This window comes from Dendrobates tinctorius, unplaced genomic scaffold (assembly GCF_039654945.1).
Source record: "Dendrobates tinctorius isolate UK_male_01 unplaced genomic scaffold, ASM3965494v1 ptg000046l, whole genome shotgun sequence".
Classification (NCBI taxonomy): domain Eukaryota; kingdom Metazoa; phylum Chordata; class Amphibia; order Anura; family Dendrobatidae; genus Dendrobates; species Dendrobates tinctorius.
In genome coordinates this window covers 54,066,990-54,092,964 of record NW_027361714.1, presented here as the reverse complement: position 1 = coordinate 54,092,964, position 25,975 = coordinate 54,066,990, and the positions used below count along the sequence as shown (strand labels likewise).

Genomic DNA, 25,975 nt, shown 5'->3' with positions numbered 1-25,975 from the left:
TCCGGTTTCTGTCAAAAGCGCCGGATCGCGCCTGACGGCGAAAACCTGATGTGTGAAAGAGGCCTTACACGTGTCATCTGTGTGACAGCGTGGGAACTGCAGCTCTATGACTGGCAATAACATATAAGGTTAGGGCCAATCAGAGCCAGTGTTTCTCTTCCTGTCACACAGATGACAGCATGGGAATCGCAGGCTGTTCGAGACACCCATTCATTTTAATTAGATTCGAGTTCAAGTTCGGGTACTATTATCGTAGGTTCAGTGATTTGAACTTTTGTGATTTTTATGCTATGTATAGTGAAAACTACTATCTCCTGTAAACGCCAGTTAAATACTGGTTTTCACAGGAGTATCGTAATGGCATGAATGGGGGTCTTTAGCAGATCCTTGACTGTCATATTAAGCCATAGGTGCCACACAATCATGTCACGGTCGCAGTGATGCAACGCGCCCCTCTGCAGTTGCGTATTAGATATCGCTATCAGAGATTGACAGTGGCATTTAGCAGGTTAACAGCCATGGGAGGATTTGTTAAAGGCACATGATGGCTGATTAAAACAGTCATTATCTGCTAGGAAAGATGGGGGCTTGGCATGCGAGCTAGCATCAAAATCAGGTAGTCAGCATATGACGTACCTTATTATATATGTCTGATTCCTTATTTATATTAAGAAAATGAATACTTAATCAAAAGTTTGACTATATCCGAACAGTAATTTTCTGCCCCCTTTTGAAAAATATATATTGAAGGCTTTTTAATAACTAGCAAAGTCGACCTACACAAATTGATGGCTTCTTTCCCACTTCATTGTCATTGCCGGTGAGGCACCTTTCTTTAAAACAGGGAATTTGTTTGAAAAAAAATATGTTTGAATTTCTCTTTTTAATGGGCATTATGCTTACACAAAGTAGAAAGAAGTATTCATCTGTCATTTGTCATTCACGTGAAGATGTTGAGATTAGGATGTGAGCTTCCGTTTGTTTCAAAGAGATTAAAGTTGTTGCCTCTACAAGTCCTCAAAGAGCTGCTATTTAATCTAGAAAGTATTTGTTCTGTATAAAAGACAAAACAAGCCTTGCTCTGCACCATCAATTAAAAACTCGCAATGTGATTTCGTTCCTATCAGCTACAGCACATTGAAAGTGTTCTTACAACTGCTGTGATTGTCCGCTGTGTGAAAGGCTTGTCTGGATATAAAGCGGACAACAAAGTTTATACCATAATTCATCCAATATAATATTGAACTTTTTCCAATAGAAAGTCCTTTTTTCAAAAAAAAAAAAATAAAAAAAAGTGTATTTACCAGTAGATTTTTTATTAAAGTCTCCCTCTAATCCCTCCCCACTCATATTAAATGTGAATATATGTTTCCAATTTGGTGTCAGACCGGTCTTCAATAGTGTAGGATGGGACAACGCTGATAGTGATGGTGCAGTGTCCATCGTGTGGCACACATCAAGCAGGGAAAATTATTCAAAATTCCATTGTGCGCCTTTGGTTCTATTTATTGGCAGATGATTGGTTAATATTTTATTACTCTATAGAATTAAATGTTGTACAGCAGGCCGTCTAAATCTTTTTTGCCCGAGACCACAACAATCAGTGGGATTTTTTTTTTTTTTTTTTTGCCAGAAACTACAACAAAGAGTGAGGCTCAAAGTATTAAAAGGATTGTCTTATCTCCTTTACTTCCGAGCACACTGCTGTCCACCACTGTCTTTCTGCTTTGCCAGGTACTGTGTGCTCTTGAAGGGTAGCAATTTAGGCTGGTGGAATGTTTGTAGAACTGGTCAGAACTGAATGCTCTCCCAGGAGAGACTGCTTTGCTTCTGCACTAAAGTTTGCCTGATCCAGCAGCCAGTTTCAGAGCAACACAGGCAGGGTATAAAATATAGAGCCTGCAATTGGCACATGATCCTTGACTAGATAGCCAGCCACTCTTATACTGCAAGATGGCTGGTATTCTAGGCAATGAACTGTGCACTAGAAAGTTAAAACATTCCTCAGTTCTTTAAAAAAAAAGAGGAATATTTTTTTGTTCAGTTAGAAGTTGCTTGTCTTTACAAGAACTTTGTATTTTAAATTATTTAAGATCTTGAGACAACCCCCTTAATTCAATGTATATCAAAAATGTATCTCCTGAACCCAATTAAAATAAAGTACAATCGGGTAAATTATGCTGATTGGTGCAACCATAAAAAGGTCCATGTAACATAAAATCACCTTTGTCCAATCTACAGTACCTCTCAGCAAGCTCCTCTCCAACATCGGAGGAATGCATCTCATAGTTTAAGTGTGGCTGTATGATAAAATCTGAAAAACACATCACTATGTTCACAATAATTTTTAGGTATCTTCATAGTTATGAGTACAAGTAAAAAAAAAAACAAAACAATTTGACATTAGAGATGAGCTAGCGCTAAAATGCTTGGGTGATCGTTGCTTGAACCAAGCAATTCCTAATACTTGGATGCTCATTTCGAGTAATGAGTATAATGGTAGTCAATGGGAAATCCAAGCGTTTTTCCAGCAGACCCTACAAAGAAGTCTGGGGGCAGTAAAAATATTGTAATGGATGACAGAAATGCTGAATGGAAGGAGAAAAGCAAGGAGAAGACCCCTGAAATCATTTCTAACTCTAACTTTCACTCCACTTGAAGGACTAACAATAAAACATTCAAAATTGATAACATTTTTTTTCCCTGCAAAATACAATTTCTTAAGAAACATTTTTTCATGTATGACAACAAGACTTAGCGGCAACTGAGTCTCATAATCTTCTTCCTTAGCCAAATTTATGGTTCCTCACCATCATCTTCTTGTGGCCATGGCTGCTCTACATTTTGTGCATCACTAAACAGCATGTCCTCCTGTCCCTCTTGGAGCATGCAGTTGAGAAGCCACAATCAAGAAATGTTGTTGTAAAGCGTTAGTCATCGTTGAGTAATAGTGTGGGATCACTGGTTTCTTGGGGCTCAACATAGTGTTAGGAAGGAGGATCAGGGTGAGGATTAAGTGTTCCAGACTGTAGGCTGGTGAGATTGGACCGTGCCGAAGACTGGGGAGTGCTGCCAAGCCTGCAGGAATCATTATCTGCTATCCACCTACTACCTGTTCACACTGTCAGGCTTCAGAAGTGGTGTACCGTGCCTCCTTGCAAAGAGGGACAGGAACCTATGTGTCATGGATGGGCGTATTGCTTGTGCTTCAGAAAAATGAATAGTCGCTTCTGCTCCACGTCCTCTGCATCTGCATGCACCATCATCAACACTTCCACTTCCCTGTTCCTTACCACACAACGTGTGCATTTTGAAATTGTTAGGTCTTTTGAAACCAAGCTTACTTTTAATAAAAGAAAAAATTAGGCACCTGCAGCAGTCAAAGAGGTTTTTGACAGTTTAATATCACTTTAATGTAACAGAACTCAAAAGTGAATGTATGATAATCCAATCCAAACCAGAAAAATGTTAGACACTTTTTTGGATTGTTTTATGCAACATAAATGCATGTCAAAACATTTAATACTGTATGGGTTAAAAATTGAACGAAGCAAAATTTTTAAAGACTTTTTTGGAGTGTTTTATATCAAAGAAATGTACCCCAGACTACGAAATACTGTATGGGTGACAAATTTAACTGTGCAAAATTTTTAAATGCTTTTTTGGATTGTTATATACATATATAAAAAAAATTACCCCAGAACACAGAATGGTGAATGGGTGAGAAATTTAACCCAGTATTATGTTTAAGCAACTTTTTTGGGTGTTGTATAGCACAAAAAAGTAACACAAAGCACACTATGTTTGAAGGATCAGAATATATACAATTCTCCTCCCCCCAAAAAAGCATTATACTGTATTTTAAAATGGAGCGCATAGCCCTACATCATGTTTATTAATTGTATTCAGCCACTTTACCTGCTCCTACAACTCTGTCTCCCTTTCTAGACTAAATGCAGAATGTACAGTTGTATAGAAAGTAGAAAGGCAGCACTCACTGTTTCCTTGGTGGTTAAATAGTCCTTTATTTCAACTCATATATGGACATCCATAAAGCAGTGTAGCAGCATGTGATGGGAGAAAAGATGGACGCCGGACATTTCGCGCTCAGCCACGAGACAATACAAAGGTGACATCAACCCTGCAAATATGAACCTCACTGCCACAGGGCAAGTGGGAAGAGCATGTCAATGTACCAGCTGTGGGCTGCTATGTTTAGGCTGGGTTGAGCATTATCCATATCCCTTACCAGCCTGAGAATACCAGCCCCCAGCTTTAGCTTGACTTATAGCAACAAATGGGGGAGACCCCATGCCTCTTTTGTTTAAATTATTTATTTAACTAATTTAGAATCATAGCATGGGGATCCATCTATTCTTGATAGTCAGCCGCTGCCTGTTCTCACTTTTAACAGTTGAAAACAATTCTCAACATTGTCTCCTACTAGCCCCGATTACAGTACAAGCAGGGGCAGTGATTTGAGCTGTTTTCACTTCAGCACCCAGCACAAACAGTACCCTTTCTTCCCAGGCACCGATACATGTCACATTGATGGTGTTAGGCATCCGGTTCCTGTCGCTGCACAGCGGGAATCCCAAGCTTTACTTCCGGCGGTCTCCCATTCCTCTCCAGCCGCAGAGGAGGTTGCTCAGCAAACTCGTCAGTCCCGACACTCTGCTCTGACCAGCTCAGTGGGTTTGCTTGCTGCTGCCACCTCTGGAAAAGCTATGGCAATGCATGCTGCTCAGCAGCGAGATTCTCCAGGAACTAAGTCCCCATGTCGGGCCACTGAGCATGCCCGTGGAGTGATCTCCCATTGGAGATCAAGGGTCACGTGCTCAGGTCCTGCTCGTGTTCGGATTGGCCCATCCGAGAAGCCAGGAAGGTCTCGGATGCTCGCGGCTATAAAAGGTTCGCATGGCCACTCGGCCATGCGCTAAGATAGCCTGTATTTTCAGACTACAAGGAGTGAGTGATGTATGCGCATATGAATGTCTCTGGTGACTGACTTATTATGAAACCCCTACACTTGGTACGCATGTGTTGTGCAGCCTAGCCTGCTAGCGCCCAGGCTTGGGCATAGGTAGGTCAGAGTTTGAGTCAGGCATTAGCCATCATTGGTGACTCGGCATGCCTCAGTGCCCCATGCTACACACACCATAGTCAGTGTCTATAGCGGCGCTCGTGGCAGTGACGCCGCATGCTCAGTGGGCCTAGAAGGATTATAACCCCGTGTCCTTGGGGTAGAGTTCTGTGGCCGCTTGCTGTGCGCTCTTTGGCCGGGCTCTGTGAGTTAATCAGGCTCCGGCATCCACGTTCAGCGGCTGTGCGGCTCTGTGAATTAACAGAGTCCGCTCCTGTTCACACTGGGTGACGTAACCCATGTGTGACTGTTTTTACGCCGCTCTATTCTTCCGCCATTACCTAGCAGCAGTGTACCACCTCTGCACGGTGGACCCCGGGCTGCGAACGCATCTACTATTATTTTATAATTAGGTGCGTTCCGCCAATCCTAACAGATGGCACAGGGATGTAATCAGTGTGCACGTGTGCGGGACGTTTTGCAGCCCATGCTGCTACTGGAAAAAACTGACGTCTGAAAGAGCCCTTAGTAAACTCTGTCATTTATGGACCTTTGGCCGACATTTGTCGATGTTTAGGAAAAAAGTTCAGGAAACCGAACACGAATCAAAATGTGCAACGTTTGTCCCGATTTGAGATTAGCAAGCGTTTTCCAAACAAGTTTGCTCATCTCTAGTGACTAGTGGGTTTGACTAGAGGTGTGTTTAAAATTTGCGAAGGCCTACACATACTGTAGCATGCTGCATAGTTTGACCCTCTTTATGTTCTTAAATGTTGGGCGGTATGTACAGATCACATGTATTAACCCCTTTCCGACATGTGGCATAATGGTACTGATAATACCTTTCTGGGCACATGACAGCTGATCTATGTGGCTAACATGTGCCTGCAACAGTTGCAGGTGGAATCGCGATCCACCAACAGCTGTTAACTAGTTAAATGCTGCTGTTAATCTCTGATTGTGGGTCATTGATGGTCAGGCATGAAAACCAGAGGTCTGCAGCAACCCCATGGTGGATGCTCAAAGCATGTGAGCATTTTTGCTACACACAGGTGAGCTGCTTATTGCCTGTTTGTAGCAGAGGCGATCAAAGTATTGCAGCTGCTAGTCTACCATGGAGACTTTTGGAGAATGCAAAAAGTAAAAAAATATGTTAAAAATATTTTAAAAAATAAACATATAAGTTCAACTCATCCCCCATTCACCCCATTCAAAATAAAACAATTAAAAAAAAATCAAATACACACATATTTAGTATCACCGCATTCTGAATCACTCGATCTATCAATGTAAAAAAAAAATTAACCTGATCACTGAACAGCGTAACGAGAAAAATATTCCAATTTGCCACAATTACATTCTTTTTGTGGTTGCTAGACTGCAATAACAGGCTATCAAAAGATCATATCTACACCAAAATAGTATAAATTAAAACATCAGCTCGGCGCGCCAAAAAAAAAAGGCCTTACTCATCCCCAGATCATAAAAAATGGAGATGCTACAGGTATTCGAAAGAGGCTCCTTTTTTTTTTTTTCTTACAAATTTGGGATGTTTTTTTCACTATTTAAGTAAAAAAGAACCTTGACAAGTTTGGTGCCTATGAACTCATATTGACCGGCAGAATCATAATGGCAGGTCAGTTTTAACATTTAGTGAACAAGGTAGGAAAAATAAAACAACTGTGGAATTGCACTTTTTTTTGCAATTTCACTGCATTTGAATTGTTTTTCCCGTTTTCCAGTACACGATATGTTAAAACAATTAGTGTCATTCCAAAGTACTTCTTGTCCTGCAAGAAAACAGCCCTCACATGGCCATAAGGACTGGAAAAAAAAATTATGGCTGTGGGATGAAGGGGAGCAGAAAACAGAAATTCAAAAACTAAAATACCCCTGGTGGTTAAGGGATTAATTCACAGTCACACACTGAATGCTGATGATGAGACTGTTACAAAAGTACACTGTGTATCACTTGAATCTTGGATTGCTCCTCACAGACAGCGACCATCATTCCCCTTTTCAGAATGGTATTTAAGCACTAAAAAGGGAAAGTCCATTAGAATCACATTTGACCTTTATCTTTCCATTTCCTGTGTGCTTTGAGTTCTCCTATCCCTTCATATTACAGGCATAAAATGGCGTTACTTTGCCTATCATTATGTTTTATACTGCCTGTGATAGCCCCCATTGTTGGCTGTTCTACACCATGTGATTGGATTTTTGTAGAGCATTATGGGGAAACCAGCGTTGCTACACCAGACATTATTCCCCCACTCATACAGTGTTCAGCATGTGTGAAGTGGTTCTGGAAATTGTTATCTTTTTATTTTTTAAATGCCAACAGCAAAACTTATCGCAGATTGTTAGAATCAGCATGAAACAGAGGATTTCATGAAATTGACTCAAACTTTACTTTAGATTACTAATATAGTTCAATACAACAAATTAATCTTTAGTGAATACAGACAAGGCAAAGTTTTTGTCACTGAGTGACTGACCAGTGTGACACGACCCAACTGTTGGTCGGTCACCAAACGGTACAACAACACAATGCCGATGGAATAGGGGAGAGAGAGGCCCTGAGAATGGGGAATCGGGGATGGTCACCTCTTGAGCTCCAACCTGAGCCTGTCCCTGTTCTCTCATAACACCCTATGCAGGTCCTTTCCCCTGCCAATGTCAAGATACCTCGTCCCTATTTGTCACCTAGATCTGCCCTGATTAGTGCACTGGCCGGCAAGGAGCTCTAGCAGCACCTCTGCAGATAAAACACACAGGGGGAAGTGATTGATACCAAAGGGACAAAATGACAAAAATGCAATGCTTAGGGTGGCTTCACATTAGCGTTTCAGGGCGCAGCGGCAGCCTGCGCACAGCTGACAAGCTCCGCCCCTGCCGCGCCTCCTCTGGTAGCTCCGCCTATGGGCACATGACGCTGCATGCGTCCTGCATCCCCTATCTTTATCACTGGGGATGCAGGCCATGCGCTGTATGCGTTTGGCGGCGCATGCGTCCTTTTGAAGGTGCCCAGAGCACAACCAAATTGCAACAGGTTGCGTTTGGCACTGTCGGCGCACCGTCAAAAGGGCGCATGCGCCACCAAATGCATACTGTGCACGGCCTGCGTACCCAGTGATAAAGATAGGGGATGCATGCAGCGTCATGTGCCCATAGGCGGAGCTACCGGAGAAGGCACGGCAAGGGGCGGGGCTTAGCGTCGGCCGTGTGCAGGCCGTCGCTGCGCCCTGAAACGCTAATGTGAAACCACCCTTAGCTTGTGCAAACCACTGCTTAACACGATACCCCAGTTGGCACAGCAACAGGACTCCAAACACCAGACTTGGCTGAACATCAGAGAGCTGCTTCTGCAAAGATTGGTCTCCAAAGAGGAACTAGATCACCAACAGTCTGCCGATGCATCAGGTGACCTTTTAACCCTGCTATTCTGTTCGTTACCACTATACACTTGTTATGTTCCGGTCATTTTTGACCGGACCTAATAAAGTCTTGATTTTTAGCTAATTTAAGTGTTTTAATTGAATAATTTTTGCAGTATTATATTGTATGTCAACCTGGTTGTTTATAAAAAAATGGAAAGAAAAACTTACTTTTTATTTTTTTTTGTGTCAAAACATTTTAACATGGCTTTATTGGAATATTTATGCATATTGCATATTTGCACATACAAAAATAATTATTTATCCAACTGTAAACTATAACTAATAAGAATAGATAGACTAAATGTAATTATATTATTTTCCAACAAAAAAAAAATAACAGTTCAGTTTTATTTTATGTAAAATGATAAATAAGTCACACGGTGCAAAATTTACTCTTTGCAATTGTCACAGGTATAATTGCTATGTCTTTCGCATAAATATTTTTCACATCTGTAACATATCACATTTGATTTGTGATTGCTTGATGTTGGACAGAAGTCGCATCATTTCCGTTTTAGGCTGCTCTCTCCAGCTGGACTGAAAATGAAACTGGATAGACTACTATTTCAATTGTCTACTGAGAAGATAAAATAAAACACCCCCCACCCTTTAGGATAAGAGCTCAGAGTAAAGCAAACACACTTTTCAGACAGAATTTATTAGTACTCTTTCAGGTCAGCATTTCACAGAAATTAGATCAGGGAAAACAAGTAAAAAATGAGAATATGTTCATTTACAATATGAAATGTTGAGAACTGAATTGAACTATTTTACATGAACAGCAGGGTAAAAATATTTGGCACACAACTTTACTGGTAGGTAATCCATCAGTAGTATTGTAATGAGAAAATGTATGTATATGTAAATCTGCATGGACCTAAATACATTGACAAATAGTAGTATATGTAATATATAGTCCAAAATGAGATTATAGCTCCTTTATTTTACTCATAAAATGGCTGGAGATCACTATAAAAGGCTATCGGTCATTTTTGACTGAACAGTACAAGTGTATAAAAAATTGTGGAGCAAAAAGTAAACAAAAAAAAAAAAGTACCCATACTAAGAATCCCTCAAATGAGGAAAAGTCAATCAACCACAAGTTTCAGAACTTGAATATTTTAAAAAATATTAAAGTTCAAAATCGGTTGCTTTTGACCGAACATAACAGCAGGGTTAAATGATGTGGGAGTGGTCACCAGCAACATCAGCTGACCCAGCAGCACTGCAGCATCACCAGCATGCCAGCAGGGAAAACTACATTTATCCCCCACTGACCTGAAAGGAAAAAAAAATTAATGTTAGTGGATCTAGAGCTGCCACAAATCCAAAATAGAAGACTGCAATGAAATTCTCTTAAAAATTAGAAATACAATCATATTCTGGAAAGGAAATCATATACAGAAAGTCAGCATGTTATGATGTTAATAGCCGCAGTTGTGTCTTCACCTTTAGTAAATTTAATTATCACATTTAATTGCGTCTAGGCCTGTAAGATAGAATCAAGAATGAAAAGCGCCATGACGTCTAAATGTAACAAGATGTGAGAGTTGGAATCAATATGCCAATGGAATCCTACATACATCTCACAAGTGCAATGTAAAATGCATCTAACTTCCACTTTATACAAAGGTCAGCTGCTTATTAGCAGTTCTGTTAAAACAGATACAAGAGCATAACGTTTTCTGAAAGACATGCATACTTTATCTTCCTAATGGATTACGTACATGAACAAGTTTTCATTATTACAGTTGTGCATGCTTATTCGGTCAGACCACTTTATTATTTACTTATTGTAATTAATTTTAGGCGTTGAACTTCAAATCACTTTTTCTCTATTAAAAGTGTATTGCTTTAGACCACTGTTATAGAAGAAGAATAATGTATACAACTTAACAAATTTACTTTCATTTGTATCTAGGATTTGTCCAATCAAGGACGTCATGTTTAACAAAAATCAAGAGCCTCAAATTTCTGAAAATGTTTGCTGACTCCAAAAGCACTGGCAATTTAGAAAAACAGTAAGTTTTCTTGCTCTGTTACTAAGCTTCAAGCCTTAACTATCTCCATCCCAGAACAAAGCAATATAGCATAATATTTTCATGCAAAAAATCCAAAAAGCAGGAACAGCACACCAGTTTTTTCAGGGTTAAATGAGAGCTTGAGAAAGGTTCGCCACTTGAACCGAAACGTCGCACTTATGGATTAAATAAACAGCTCTCATTTAACCCTGAAAAACAGGTGTGCTGTTCCTGCTTTTTGGATTTTTTGCATCATAAATGTATGGTACATGCCTTTGGGAGCATTGCACCTGGACTCTCTTTTGTATTTTTGTGCTGCTCTATTCCTTGTCTTCTGTAATATTTTTATGGCTATGTAAGAGGATTAAGAGGAAGAAGAACCCAAAAGGGGTTACGTCTCCTGCTCCGTGTCCGGAACTATCTAGCCAGACAGCAGGGCTGCCGGGGGGAAGACTTTCTGGCCCGGACCGACGGGACCATGTGACCGTGGAGGACAGTAACCAAAGGGAAGGGGCGGTAAAGAGGAAGCTGTGCAGGATGAGGGCGCGAAAGCAGAGCACATGAGACAGAGAGCAGAGAACAATAGTGAAGCCTAGGCACACTAATAATGAGGTTTGGTCTATTTATAAGCGGGTGCAATGCCAGTGGCAGGCAAAATTGACAAACACAAGAAAAAGTACCACTGTAGGGAATGCACACCACAATAATATGTAAAAAGGCAAAACTTTATAACAATAACAGTTTATAACATACTTAAAACCAAAGCAGTGTTCCCCCCATGCATGATATAATGATCACAGGCAATAAAACGCAAATGCAATAAACAGATTACCCCTGGACCCTGGATTGTAACATATATTAAAATATAAAGTAAATTAATCTGATCCATAAACAACGCACGTAACAAGAAAAAAAAGTTACTCCAGAATTAAGGTTTTTTGGCCTCTGCAAAAATGCAATAGCGGGCGATAAAAGCATCATACAAATCAATAAATAGAAAATTAGCCAGCTCACCAGTAACTGCCACAGGTGCTCGGAACAGTCGTGTAGACACAACGTGGATAATCAAGTAGAGAAAGCGAAATGGTTCCAGCTCCTTAAAAGCAATTTCTTTATTTCAACTTCATATGGACATTGGTAATGCCCCTGTAATGCCTGGACATTTGCCGAGGCATTACAGAGGCAACGCGTTTCGATCTGGGAGATCTTTTTCAAGCCATACCGACATTGATGCATAGCGCTCTTATATAAAAAGTTACCAATGACAATGTGTTCCGGAGTCACATGATATGTCCAAAGGTCCTTCACACATTTTGAACATTTACATATACATATACAAATACTTACACATAATAAAATATCTCAATAGAAAATTAGTAATGTAGTATGAGATCATTACATTTGTTTAAACCTGCAGGAGATCGGGTGTTTAACTGGTATATCCAGAAAGCCACCCATGTAAGAAGACGCCATCTGGAGACTCCACCACGCGGGGGCATGATCACATGTTCTATACCCTGCACCTGAAAAAAAGCTGTGCTGCGAGCATGATTTTCAATAAAATGTTTGGACGCTGCAGAGACGCTGCGATCTTGGTTGGTGGTGTTGGTGATATCATATTAATATTCCCTGATCCGTATTTTTAGCTTGCTAGAAGTACACCCAACATAAGACAGTTTGCAAACATTGCAGTCTATTTTATAGACCACATTGGTGGAATTGCAGTTTATATATTTTTTTATTTTAAAATTGACAGGGTTGCATGCAGATTGAAAAATTTTATTTAATATTTTATTATGTGTAAGTATTTGTATATGTAAATATTCTTAATGTGTGAAGGACCTTTGGACATATCATGTGACTCCGGAACACATTGTCATTGATAACTTCTTTTTATATACGAGCGCTATGCATCAATGTCGGTATGGCTTGAAAAAGATCTCCCAGATCGAAACGCGTTGCCTCTGTAATGCCTCAGCAAATGTCCGCATGAGAGTATGTCACTTCACATGAATTTTATGAAGTTGAAATAAAGAAATTGTTTTTAAGGAGCTGGAACCATTTCGCTTTCTCCACTTGATAAAAGCATCATATTTATCCCAAAATGGTATCAATAAAAATATCAGCTCAGGGTTCAAAAAAATAAGCCCTCACTCAGCCTCAAATCCCAAAAATGGTGGCGCTACGGGTATTGGAAAATGGCGACATAGGCAAATTTTGTTTTCTTACAAATTTCAAATTTTTTCTTTCAACACCTGAAAAAGAAATAAAACATGTTTGGTGTCTCCATATTCATACTGAGCTGGGGAACCACACTGCCAGGTCAGTTTTAGGATTTAATGAACATGGTAAAAAGAAATAAAATAGTAATATTATGTGGAATTGCACTTTTTTTTTCTATTTTTAATTTTTTTTTCCTGCTTTCCAGTACACTATTTGGTAAAATCATTGATGTAATTCAAAAACACAATTTGTCCCACAGAAAACAAGTCCACTTCTGGCTATTTTTAAATGTTTATTGTTCTGGGAAGAAGGGGAGGAAAAAAATGAGAGTGCAGAAAAGGAAGATCCCAAGATCATGAAAGAGTTAATAAAAAGTTATCATAAAGTGACATGTACCAAATATGATACCAATGAAAGCCACAGCTTGTCCTGCAACTATCAAGCCCTCATGCAGCTCTTCTGATTTGAAGCGTTCAGGAATAATAAACTTGGTATTGCTTGATGTTGGGATTGTCAAGTTGTTCACATTTATGGGAGACACAACCATCCCCAAGCCCCACACCACCCCCATGTATTAACCCATACGCCGCTTAAAAACACCAGAGACCAAGTTTCTTTTTGGAATTTGTATGGCCACAGCAGCCTTTTATTAAATTTAACAAACAACAAAACAATGTATTATGAACACCATAAATACAATACTTGAACGCTGAGGAGGAGTCCTTGAAGCCACAAAGATCTAGGTGAATTACCCCAAAATTTTGTGGACAAAACCAACGAATTACTCCCAGCCGTTACCCCACTGGCTCGGGAGCACCAGCACACCGAGGCATCTTGTCCACTAATCAACTAGGGGATCCGCCCACTTTACGGAAACTCCCCCTCCACTTTTCACCAGATCACCACACCATACCATATAAACGTAGGAGACCCAATACCGTGAGTCTCCAAAACGACTCCAAGGACTCCCCCCCCCCCCCCCCCCCCCCCTTTGAACCGCCATGACCCGAGTAACAGCAGCTTTACCATACACCAAGATAGAAAATCCAGGGAGGGAGGGCGGGACAAACTTGCTTCAGGAAAATGAGCGGGAACTGTGAGGAGGGAGGCCCGTTACTCGCCCATATATATATGCACCCACCCCCTCCTACAAGCCCTCTCCCCCCACATTCACCTTCCACACCCCCCGTCATGCTGGCCTCCGCCTGACGCCTTTTCTGAGGGGAGGCTCAGCTCCGGCCATTACTTGACGTTGGGATTGTCAAGTTGTTCACGTTTATGGGAGACACAACCATCCCCAAGCCCCACACCACCCCCATGTATTAACCCATACGCCGCTTAAAAACACCAGAGACCAAGTTTCTTTTTGGAATTTGTATGGCCACAGCAGCCTTTTATTAAATTAACAAACAACAAAACAATGTATTATGAACACCATAAATACAATACTTGAACGCTGAGGAGGAGTCCTTGAAGCCACAAAGATAGGTGAATTACCCCAAAATTTTGTGGACAAAACCAACGAATTACTCCCAGCCGTTACCCCACTGGCTCGGGAGCACCAGCACACCGAGGCATCTTGTCCACTAATCAACTAGGGGATCCGCCCACTTTACGGAAACTCCCCCTCCGCTTTTCACCAGATCACCACACCATACCATATAAACGTAGGAGACCCAATACCGTGAGTCTCCAAAACCAATTTCAAAACGACTCCAAGGACTCCCCCCCTTTTGAACCGCCACAACGAGGGCCCTTGAACACCTCAACGGCCCGAGACCCCCCGAACACGCCATGCCATGGCCCTCTCAATGCCTTCCTGCAGACCCAGTGTCCAAATGTCTGACCCAACCGCGTTCAAATGAACGCCATCAGCCAACCAAAAATCCCCTTCCCCTTTCTCCAGATCAAAATGCCGCACAACCACGCCCCGTTCCTAACCACAAAGGAAGACACCGCCCTATTAACTTTAATCCTTGCCTTGTTGACCTTCACCAAGGATCTCATAGAACGCCAACGCTTGCGTGGAACAATTTTGGACCAGACAATGGTAACCCCCCGATACAACAACCACAGCCGCAAGCAATCCTGCTTGATGTCATTTATCAACTCACGAAAAGGTCGAACCGCCAAATCGTTGCCCCCAACATGAAGAACCAAAATGTCCGGTGCGCGGTCCAACTGAGCACACACGTGAACTTCTTGCAGTACCCTTCTCCACTCCATTCCCCTGAAACCGAGCCTCCGCACCACCTCCACGGTCCTGGGGAAGCCCAGTTGTCTGCCTTCGTTCCGGACATCAGCTCGCAAAGCTCCCCAATGAACGAAGGAGTGCCCAAAAATCCAAACCAGCAGAGGCTCGGTACCTGGAACAAAAGAAAGGGGGAGAGGCACTAGACATCACAACGTACCACCGTCCGAGAAAGTAAACTCCCAAGCCGCTACTGAAGCCACCCCCCACCCCTCCCTCACCAGTGAGGCCTAACGTAACTTCGGTACCGATTAGACTTCCAACCACCAATATGCATTATGGACGCAGGACCCAAGCCCCCTGACGCTTCTTCCGTGGCAGCCCCAATCCGAAAAGAGTGAAGAGTGAAGCGAGATTCGTCGAGGCCCAACAACCGAATAGCCTTTTTAAAAACAGCGCCAAACTGATAACGGGACAAACTAGTGCCGTCCACATGACACAACAATGATCCGCTCGTGCTGGGTCGAAGCTCCCAAAAATTCTGTAAGCAATGAACAGGGCACATTGAAGAGCCGGGCACCCTGCCCAACACCACCCGGCGGCCTTTTCCCGACTGATCCGTCTTGGACCGTCGTAACCAAAACTCCACACCACTCGAAGTCGATACAACATCTCTAGCCAATAACCCACCAACCGCTCCTTTGTTAGGGGAAATAAGTTCACCCGCCCATAAAGCTCCAAAAAAGGCGAACGAGAAAGCCAAGTGAAATAGCAAAAGCTCATAATGCGAAGAACAAACTGACTCCAGTACAAGGCCCAACTGTTCCAACAAATTAAAAGATACTGGCCTCCTCAAATCCCCCCCGCTTTTGCAGCGGCGAAAACCCTTAGCCGCTTGTCTGACCAAAAACGTCTTTGTCAGATCCCAAATATTGCGTAAACGAAAGCCAAAGGACAATCCAGCCAAAACCCGTGACACTTTTGCGTAAGACCAGCCCTCAATTGAACCGTGCCCCAACCAGGCCAACAGCATTCCCTCTTGATCCTGCCCGAAACCAATGACAGGGCCGGCTGCCACAACTTCCTCCCACATCCGCCATACAGCCCGGTAAGCCTCCCAAGTTTTTGGAGCCAAAGAAGACTCAATCAACGACTCTGCGGCCCGTAAGCCAACTTCCACAGTTCCTCCAGGCAAGCCAAACCCTCGACATCTGCTTCTGGCGCCAAAGAGCGAAAACGATCCCACTGCGAACGAGAGAGTCAGCTATTTCGTTCCTGACACCAGGAACATGTGACGCGGTCACATGCGCATTCAAAGACAAGCAGAGGAGAACCAATCGCTGTAATACACGAACGACTGGAGGAGACGAGGCGGTAAGCCCGTTGATCGCGCACACGACACCCATGTTGTCGCAATTAAACCGCACACGCTGGTCCCGAAACTCCTTTCCACACAAATGCACCGCAGCCAGGATCGGAAAAATCTCCAACAACGTAATGTTACGCACCAAACCAGACACAATCCACTCCTCGGGCCAACGAGACGCGCACCACTGTCCTCTGAAGTAAGCTCCAAAACCAACACCCCCAGCTGCATCCGTAAACAGCTGCAGCGCGTCATTACCAACAACCTCAGCCATCACCAGCGAGCGACCGTTATACCCAACCAAAAAAGACTCCCAAACCGCCAAATCCGCCCTGAGCTCCGACGACAATCTGACAAAATTATGGGGGGCTAGAGTCCCTGAGGTAGCGCTCGCCAGCCTACGTGAAAAAACTCGCCCCATCGGCATCACACAACACGCAAAATTCAACTTCCCCAGCAACGACTGGAGATCGCGCAACGATATCTTTTTTAATCGGCGCGCTCGGACCACCTCGGCCCGCAGATCAGCCAACTTGTCCTCCGGCAGCCTAAACTCCCAATCAACGGTGTCAATGACAATCCCCAAGAAACGCAAACACGTACTTGGACCCTCAGTTTTACCAGGCGCCAGCGGAACGCCAAAGCGCTCAGCCACCCACTCGATGGCTTGCAATAATCTGTGGCAACGCAATGATTCCGCAGGGCCGACACACAAAAAATCATCCAAATAATGGATAACTGATTCAAAACCGGAAACATCGCGCACCACCCATTCAAGAAAAGAACTAAAGGCCTCAAAATACGCACAGGACAATGAGCAACCCATGGGTAAACACCTGTCCACGAAAAACTTGCCGTCCCAAAAACAACCCAGGAGCCTCATGCTGTCCGGATGGACCGGCAACAGACGAAAGGCAGCTTCAACGTCCGTTTTAGCCATAAGGGCCCCCCGACCGCAACTCCGCACCCACCGCGCCGCCTCGTCAAACGAGGAGTAAACCACCGAACATATCTCCGGATCGATACCGTCGTTAACCAACCTACCCCGCGGAAACGACAAATGCTGAATAAGCCGAAACTTATTTGGCTCCTTCTTCGGAACCACACCCAGGGGAGAGACCACCAAATCCGGAAACGGCGGGGACGTGAAAGGGCCGACCATGCGGCCCAAAGATACTTCCTTTTCGATTTTTTCCGAGACCACAGCAGCGTGAACCAGGGCCGAACGCAAATTTTTCAAAACGAGCGGAATGTCAAAAGGGGGATTCGGAATCACAAAACCATCTCTAAAACCCGCATACAACAGTGCCGCTTTTTCACGGTCCGCGTATCTATTTAGATAAGGGACCATCCTTTCCAGTTTCACTGGAGTCTCCCCCTTTGGAATTACCGCCCCCGGCTCCTGGCTTCCCTTTCTTAAAACACTTGGATGCTCCGTGGGAAGCACCGTTACAAGTGGAACAGAGATGTTTAAACTTACAATTTGCCCCGAACTTACACTGCCCGTTATTGAACTGCCAACAGACCCCCAACTTGTGGGTACCCCCTTGCCCTGAACCGCTTCCGCTCGTGGCACTGGAGTTACTGCTGCCCTGGCTGGTGCTGCCAGCCCCCCCATGAAAGGAGCTCCCAAACTTGTTCTGAGCAATAACGCGCATCCATAATCCAATATCCTTCTGATCCCAACGAATGGCTGGGCGAACCGCCTTCCTCTGCCGAAATTGTTCATCATACCGCAGCCACGCCTGACCCCCGTAAACCCTGTAAGCTTCGCCTATCGCATCCAGGTAACAAAACAATGCCGAGCAATTGTCCGGGGCCATTTCCCCAATAACGCTTGCCAAAATGGCAAATGCCTGCTGCCAATTGACAAACGTCTGAGGAATTAAACGCCACCTGCGTTTCTCCTCCTCCTCCTTTTTGCTATCCTCCTTCCTACTCTTATCCAAATTAAATTTCTCGAGAGGCAACAACGAGAAAATTTCCACATATTCATCCTTCCATATGCGCTCCTTAATTTCCTTCTTTAAATGAGCACCCAGTGGGCCTTCAAAGCATACATAGACCTCACCGTGAGCCCTATCATCCAAATGCACACGACATTCCTTCTCCTTCTCTGTTTGCACCGAAACCGACACTGGTTCGCTAATGCGCCCCGCCAGTTCCGGCCCGCTCCGCCCCACCCTTTCCACTGCCGGGGACCCCACCCAGGCCGCCAAAGGAGACGGTGCAACGATATCCCGCTCTAAGCGTGAAAGCAAATCACGGACGTCTGCCAGCATTGACCTAACACCCCCCCCAATACTCAAACCGTCCGTCGAGGGACCCACCCCCCCTGACAACGGAGACACCAGTGATTGACATACAGGGGACACAGATCTATACTCACCGGGCTTGGAGGGAGCTGTGAGCCCTCCAGCCGGACCGCCTGGATCCACGGATGGGTTCCCGCCCGACTGGCTCCCGATGCCGACTCCACTGGACCACCGCTGTAGTCCAGGACTCCCCCTGGAGGAACTGGGATACCGGGCCCGAAGCCCAGGGGAGATCCCGCTTGCATATCCCCAATTGGCGGTGCTGCCTGAGTCCCCGTGACCGCAGCCCCTGATGACACGCCATCCGTCCGTGATGACGCGTGTGGAGCCCCCGATGAAGAGCTCCGTGGGACCGGAGCGTACCCCCTGCTGCCAGATGTGGGGGTTGATGGCACATGCCCTGCAGAGCAGCAGGCCGTCCCGTCCCTGCTGCGTGGCCTCCCGTCAGTGCGCCTGGAGCAGGAAGCAGGCCGCGGTGTGGGAGCCCCCCTGCCGCGGCCCCCCGATGAACCCGATGGTCCCCCTGTGGCAGAGGGTGAAGAACCCAGCCCTGCTGAGGAGCAGGCCGCTAGCGCTGTACTTGCCGACCTGGAGATGGGAGCAGCCCGCTCTGTGTTGGAGCCGTCAGCGCGGCCCTCCGAGGGATCCTGGGTGCAGCGCCGCCCGGCGCGTGTCCGCCCCCTGCACGGAGCGAGACAGAGGCCCGGACACCGCCGCAGGGCCTCGCCGGGCTTGAGGATTCCTCCCACGCCGGGGGCCTGCCCGAGCGAGCAGCATGGGGCGCCCGGCCTGGAGGGTCCCGGGAGGGGCTCCTGCGCCGACGGGAGGCCCGAGGAGCTGCATCAGGTGAAAGCCGTGTGGGAGGCCTCGCCCGCCGTGCACGCCGCTCCATGTTTGCAGGCAGAGCTGACTGCCCTGACATCCCCGGGGTGATCGCCGCCAGCTGCACTTCCAGCCATCCCGGAGGCTGAGTCATGGAAGCCGCCCTCAAGCACTCCAGCGCCCGCTCCAAGTCGGCCATGGTAAGTCACAAACTTGCTTCGGGAAAACGAGCGGGAACTGTGAGGAGGGAGGCCAGTTACTCGCCCATATATATATGCCCCCACCCCCTCCTACAAGCCCTCTCCCCCCACATTCACCTTCCACACCCCCCGTCATGCTGGCCTCCGCCTGACGCCTTTTCTGAGGGGAAGCTCAGCTCCGGCCATTACTATAATCATACTGACCCACATAGTAAATAACCACTTTATTTACGTAGCATACCAAACTATATAGTACTTGAAAAGAAATGCTATTTACCTGAAGATACAAGATATATGGTTAATCTACAGGTAAATGGAGTTAAAATTCTGCCTGTTGCACTGAGTGCAGTTACCAGGAGGAAATCGATTTATGGACTTGAAACAGCTCACTTTCAGTCATAGGAGGGTGCATGGATCCGTTAGTAACTGCTCCACGACCCTTGGATTGACAGATCACACTGCACATACACCCTGCAGAGTTTGATGTTTAAGTGTCAGAGAAAGAAAGGGAGCTGCTCCTAAAAGAATACAAGGTCGTATTTCACCGGTAGGCCGGGGTCACACTTGCAAGTGTGATGCAAGAAGCTCGTGCATCAATACTTGTTGCTGCCGCCTTAATTCAGGACTGGAGTGTGCGGCTGCATGTATTTCTATTGATGCGAGAGAATCGCACGAGTTTCTTGCGAGAGACTTGCGCGGGTTTCTTGCGAGAGACTTGCGCGGGTTTCTTGCGAGAGACTTGCGCGAGTTTCTTGCGAGAGACTCGCGTGTGTGACACCGGCCGTAGCCATACTTTCAGTAATGTGGCCCAGCAGAATTTTAACGCTGTTCACCTGCAGTTTAACCATGCATCTGCAGAAAAATAGTATTTTTGCTCAGTATATTTCCACTTCAACAATGCAGCCAATTTTAGCCTTTAGAACCAGTGTGTATTTGGTTCTCTCTCTTTCGAACTCTCATTCTTTGTCTGTGTTCGCCTCTCTCTCTGGGTCTTTATCTATCTGTGTGTGTCTCACATATTGTGTAAGAAGATCATTAACCCCTTTACACCCAAGGGTGGTTTGCATGTTAATGACATGGCCAATTTTTACAATTCTGACCATTGTCCCTTTATGAGGTAATAACTCTGGAATGCTTCCATGGATCCTGGTGATTCTGACACGTTTTTCTCATGACACATTGCATTTCATGATAGTCATAAAACTTCTTTGATATGACTTGCGTTTAATTGTGAAATAAATGTAAATTTTGTGAAAATTTTGAAATTTTCGCAATTTGCAAACTTTGAATTTTCATGCCCTTAAATCAGAGATATGTCACTCAAAATAGTTAATAAGTAACATTTTCCATATGTCTACTGAACATTCCACACTTTTGGAACCAAATTTTTTTTTCGTTGGGAAGTTATAAGTTAAACAGCGTTTTCTCATTTTTACAACACCATTTTTTTTTTAGGGACCGCATCATGTTTGAAGTCACTTTGAGGGATCAATTTGTTAGAAAATACCCCAAAGTGTCACCATTCTAAAAACTGCACTCATCAAGGTGCTCAAAACCTCATTCAAGAAGTTTATTCAGGTGCTTCACAGGAATTTTTGGATTGTTTAAAAAAATGAACATTTAACTTTTTTTCACAAAAATTTACTTCAGATTCATTTTGTTGTATTTTACCAAGGGTAGCAGGAGAAATTGGACCCCAAAAGTTGTTCGGACAAATTGTCCTGAGTATGCTGATGCCCAATATATACAGGTAAACCACTGTTTGGGCGCATGGCAGAGGTCGGAAGAGAAGGAGCGCCGTTTGACTTTTCAATGCAAAATTGGCTGGAATTAAGATCGGATGCAATGTCGTGTTTGGAGAGCCCTTGATGTGCCTAAACAGAGGAAACCCCCCACAAGTGACACCAATTTTGAAAGTAGACCACCTAAGGAACTTCTCTAGATGTGTGATGAGCACTTTGAACCCCCAAATGCTTCACAGAAGTTTATAATGTAGAGCTGTAAAAATAAAAAATCATATCTTTTTCACAAAAATGATTTTTTTTGCACCCCCAATTTTTTATTTTCCCAAGGGGAACAGGATAAAATCGACCCCAAACATTGTTGTGCAATTTTTCCTGAGTATGCTGATCTCCAATATGTGGGGGTAAATCACTGTTTGGGTGCATGGCAGAGCTCGGAAGGGAAGGAGCGCTGTTTGACTTTTTCAACACAGAATTGGCTGGAACCGAGATCAGATGCCAAGTCACGTTTGGAGAGCTCCTGGCGTGACAAAACAGTGGAAACCCCCCAATTCTAACTCCAACCCTAACCCCAACACACCCCTAACCCTAATCCCAACCACAACCCTAACCCCAAAACGCCCCTAACCCTAATCCCAACACACCCCTCTAACCTTAATCCCAACTTTAACCATAACCCTAAAACACCCCTAACCCTAATCCTATCCCTAACCCTATCCCCAACCCTAACCCTAACTTTAGCTCCAACCCTAACCCTGGCAGCTGTCACACACTAAAAGTTGCTTTTTTTGCAAAAAAATAGTTTTTGCATCACCACATTTTGAGAGTTATAATTTTTCCATATTTTGGCCCACAGAGTCATGTGAGGTCTTGTTTTTTGTGGGACGAGTCAACGTTTTTATTAGTACCATTTTTGGCAACATGACATTTTTTGATAGTTTTTTTATTCCGATCTTTAGGAGGCAGAATGAACAAAAACCAGCAATTCATGAATTTCTTTGGGGGGGGGCGTTTATGCCGTTTCGAGCGTGGTAAAATTGATAAGGCAGTTTTATTCTTCGGGTCAGTATGATGACAGCAATACCTCATTTATATAATTTTTTATGTCTTGGCGCTTTAATACAATAAAAAACATTTTATATTCATATATTTTCTTTTGCATCGCTTTATTCTGAGAGCTATAACCTTTTTATTTTTTTGCTGATGATGCTGTATTGGGGCTTGTTTTTTGTAGGACAAGATGACGTTTTCAGCAGTACCAAGTTCATTTATATCTGTTTTTTGATCGCGTGTTATTCCACTTCTTGTTCAGTGGTATGATGATAAAGCATTGTTTTTTTGCCTTTTTTTATGGTGTTCACTAAAACGTCAGTCAATACTAAATATGTGTACTTTTATTATTTAGATTTTTTTAATTTAAATATTTTTGTATTGATGGAATAAATATTGATTTTCTTTATTACTTTTAATTATTTTTTAAAATATTTTTACAACTTAAATTTTTTTTCATTTAATTCTATCTCTTACAATTTGTCTCCCTATTTGACACTCACTTTGTGCAGGCTGATCCCTACTATAGCATGCAGATCTGCATGCTATACGAAGCTGTCAATGCTGCAATCAGTGCACACTGACCTGAGAGACTTCCTGGTCATCACTGTGCATGACAGGAAGTCTCTCAGCTCTGAAGACCCGGATGTTGTCATGAGGACATGGGGTCTCCATGGCAGCTATCGGGACCCCACGTCATGCTGCGAGATCTCTGATCCAAAGGCAGAGGTGCTGTCAGCCCCTGTGCTGGCTCCAGAACGCTGTAATCTTGTCTGTGACCACTCCTGGCACTTAATGCTGAGTGTCAGCTGTGAGAATCAGCCGACACCCCGCAGCAATTGGCTGCACACCCCCTGTGTGTACGGCTGAATGCTAATGACGTACTATTCCGTCAGTGGGAAAAAAGTCCCAGGTCACATGAATGGAATAGAACATCTAATGGCAGAGAGGGGTTAAATAAAGAAAAAACACTGATTTGTTAGTAACAGTAACACTGTTGTGTGTCTCTTTGTCTTTCTCTCTCTCTTTGTCTTTCTCTTTCAGTGTATGTGGCTCTCGGTGTCTTTCTTTCTTTGTGTGTGTGTCTCTGTGTCTTTCTTTCTGTGTCTCCCATGTTGGGTAAGAAAATCATTACACAAAGAAAAAAACACTGATTTGTAATAACACACTTGTAGACACTTGATGGCTTGCTCTCTCTGTCTGCGTCGCTCTCTCTGTGTGTCTTTTTCAGTGAGTGCTAGCATCACTGTTTCTTTTTGTCTTTGTCTTTTTCTCTCTCTGTCTTTGTGTGTGTCTCTCTGTCTTTCTTTCTCTCTCTCTGTCTTCCATGTTGTGTAAGAAAATCATTAAATAAAAAAAAACTGATTTGTAGTAACACAATTGATGATGTGGCATAATTATTAAAGACAACAAACATAACCGACATAATTATAGTTCATGATGTATTAGTCATTTGATATCTTTGTGGTTCATACCCATGGTATATTATGCCTGACACCATAGATACTCCACTCAAGTGGAATTTTTCCTCACAGTAGCAGAATTCTGATGGCATATGAGCTTGTCGCATAAAAATATACTCCATACTGGCAAAAGAACAAGCTAGGGCACTAATAGCAGAAGGGCACCATGTGTCCCTAGAAGAGTCTCTTGAAGAGAAGGCTCTGAGTGTACTTGTAGATCATAGACAGACTACATAAAAGGATGCAATGTCGTGTAGAGACTTTTAAAGCCAGCAACAGTGTTTCATGTCTTAAGAGGCACAAATTTGATGTACAGGGATGAAATACAACCACTTTACAAAGCGTTAATGCAACCTCGTCTGGAATAAGCATCACTGTGCCAAAGCCAGCTGCTTGGCTTCCACTGTAACTGCATGATCACAGCTATGTGCGATCCTGGATGTTTAGCTTCTTACACTCCATGGTCGCTCTGACCGTGGATGTAAGAGAATTTAACAGACTGATCAGTTTCTCTGTAAGCTCAGTGGCACTCCCACAGTGCAATTGCAGTGTGCTGAAGGTTAGCTGTGGTTAACACACATTCACGTTTGATCCTATGGTTAAATACCCTTGTGAAACTATTAAGTATTCTAAAAAAAAAGAATGCATTTTTAAAGTCTAAATGAACAACAGAAAAATCCCCAAATCCCAGTTTTCATAATGGAAAAAAAAATTTGTAAAAAAAAAAAGGGGAAAAAAAGGAAAACAACAAATCCCTGTAAACCAATGTCATTTATATTGCCGCATTCACAACAATCAGTGCTTGTTATGTTAAAAAAAATGCAAAAAATGAAATGGTTATAGCTCTCAGGATGTGATGAACCCCACCATCCAGGGCAACTTCTACTGTTGTCCTGACCTGAGGTGAACTCAGGAGCGTGGGAGAAAGTTCAGAAACTTTCTTGCGCTAATCCGTTCATCTTCGGCCAGGCAGGGAGGATGTGCAGACATGATTTCATTCATTCTGCTTTGGTTTACAGCCAGGCTGGTAGCATTAGCACTGGTCCCGGTTGTAAGCTAGTTAACCCCTTGTGATTAGAGATGAGCGACTTTGTCTTTTTTCGGGTCGAGTCGGGTTTCATGAAACCCGACTTTCACAAAAGTTGTGTCGAACAAAATCGGCCGACTATAGGGAAAAGTCGGAGGCCGACTGAAACACGAAACCAAATGCAAGTCAATGGGGAAGCAAAGTCGGCAGGGAGTGGAAGACGGTAAACACACCTACAGTGCCCATTTCAATGCCAAAAACATCAATTCTTATAACTGAAGCTTGTCAACCTTAATTTACTTCCTAAGAATAGTTACGCATTGAAAACTGGTGGTTGGGCTGGCTCCAGGTTTTCGTGTGCCATGGGCCAAAGAGTGTCAGTGCGCCCCCTTAACACATACCACAACTCATGATGCTCCGATACACCACAGAAATATAGGTATAGTACAATGACACATACTTCACTGCTCACATGACATGACTGATCTATTTTAAATTGTACAATGCCTCAAAAACAGGACAGTATATTACTCCATACAGTGTTATGGCCACTACATTGTGCGCCATACAGAATAATGAGCCCCATATATTTCTCCATACTAAATAATTAGTCACATATAATGTTCCATACAGTATATGATGAGCTCCACATAATGCTCCATATAAAATGGGCCCCATTTGTAAAGCTCCAGTGTATAATGTGCCCCTTAGATGCTGCTCCAGTGTCTGATCTGCCCCATTTACATTGCTCCAGTACATGATGGGCCTCATGGATGATGCTCCAGTGTATGATGGGCTCTAATAATGCTCCATATATAATTGGCCACATTTGTTATGCTCCAGTGTATAATGTGCCCCTTAGATGCTGCTCCAGTGTCTGATCTGCCCCATTTACATTGCTCCAGTACATGATGGGCCGTATTTTTAGTTAACCCAGGCATGGTATGTGAAAAGAGCTCCATGGAGTAATCTGAGGTGTGTGCTTCCACATCCTTCACTTTTGGTGTGGGTGAAGGACACAAGGAAAGGGGT

General features: G+C 43.8%; 1 protein-coding gene across 3 annotated transcripts in view; it reads left to right on the top strand.

Annotated features, from left to right (window-relative positions):
- The window catches only part of LOC141089473 (uncharacterized), a 444,347-nt gene that overhangs the window by 186,969 nt on the left and 231,403 nt on the right, over positions 1–25,975 (top strand). For all 3 annotated transcript variants that reach the window (XM_073575911.1, XM_073575913.1, XM_073575912.1), the window contains one exon: positions 10,445–10,544. In XM_073575911.1, the coding sequence (XP_073432012.1) occupies positions 10,445–10,544 (100 nt within the window). The remainder of the gene's footprint in view (positions 1–10,444; positions 10,545–25,975) is intronic.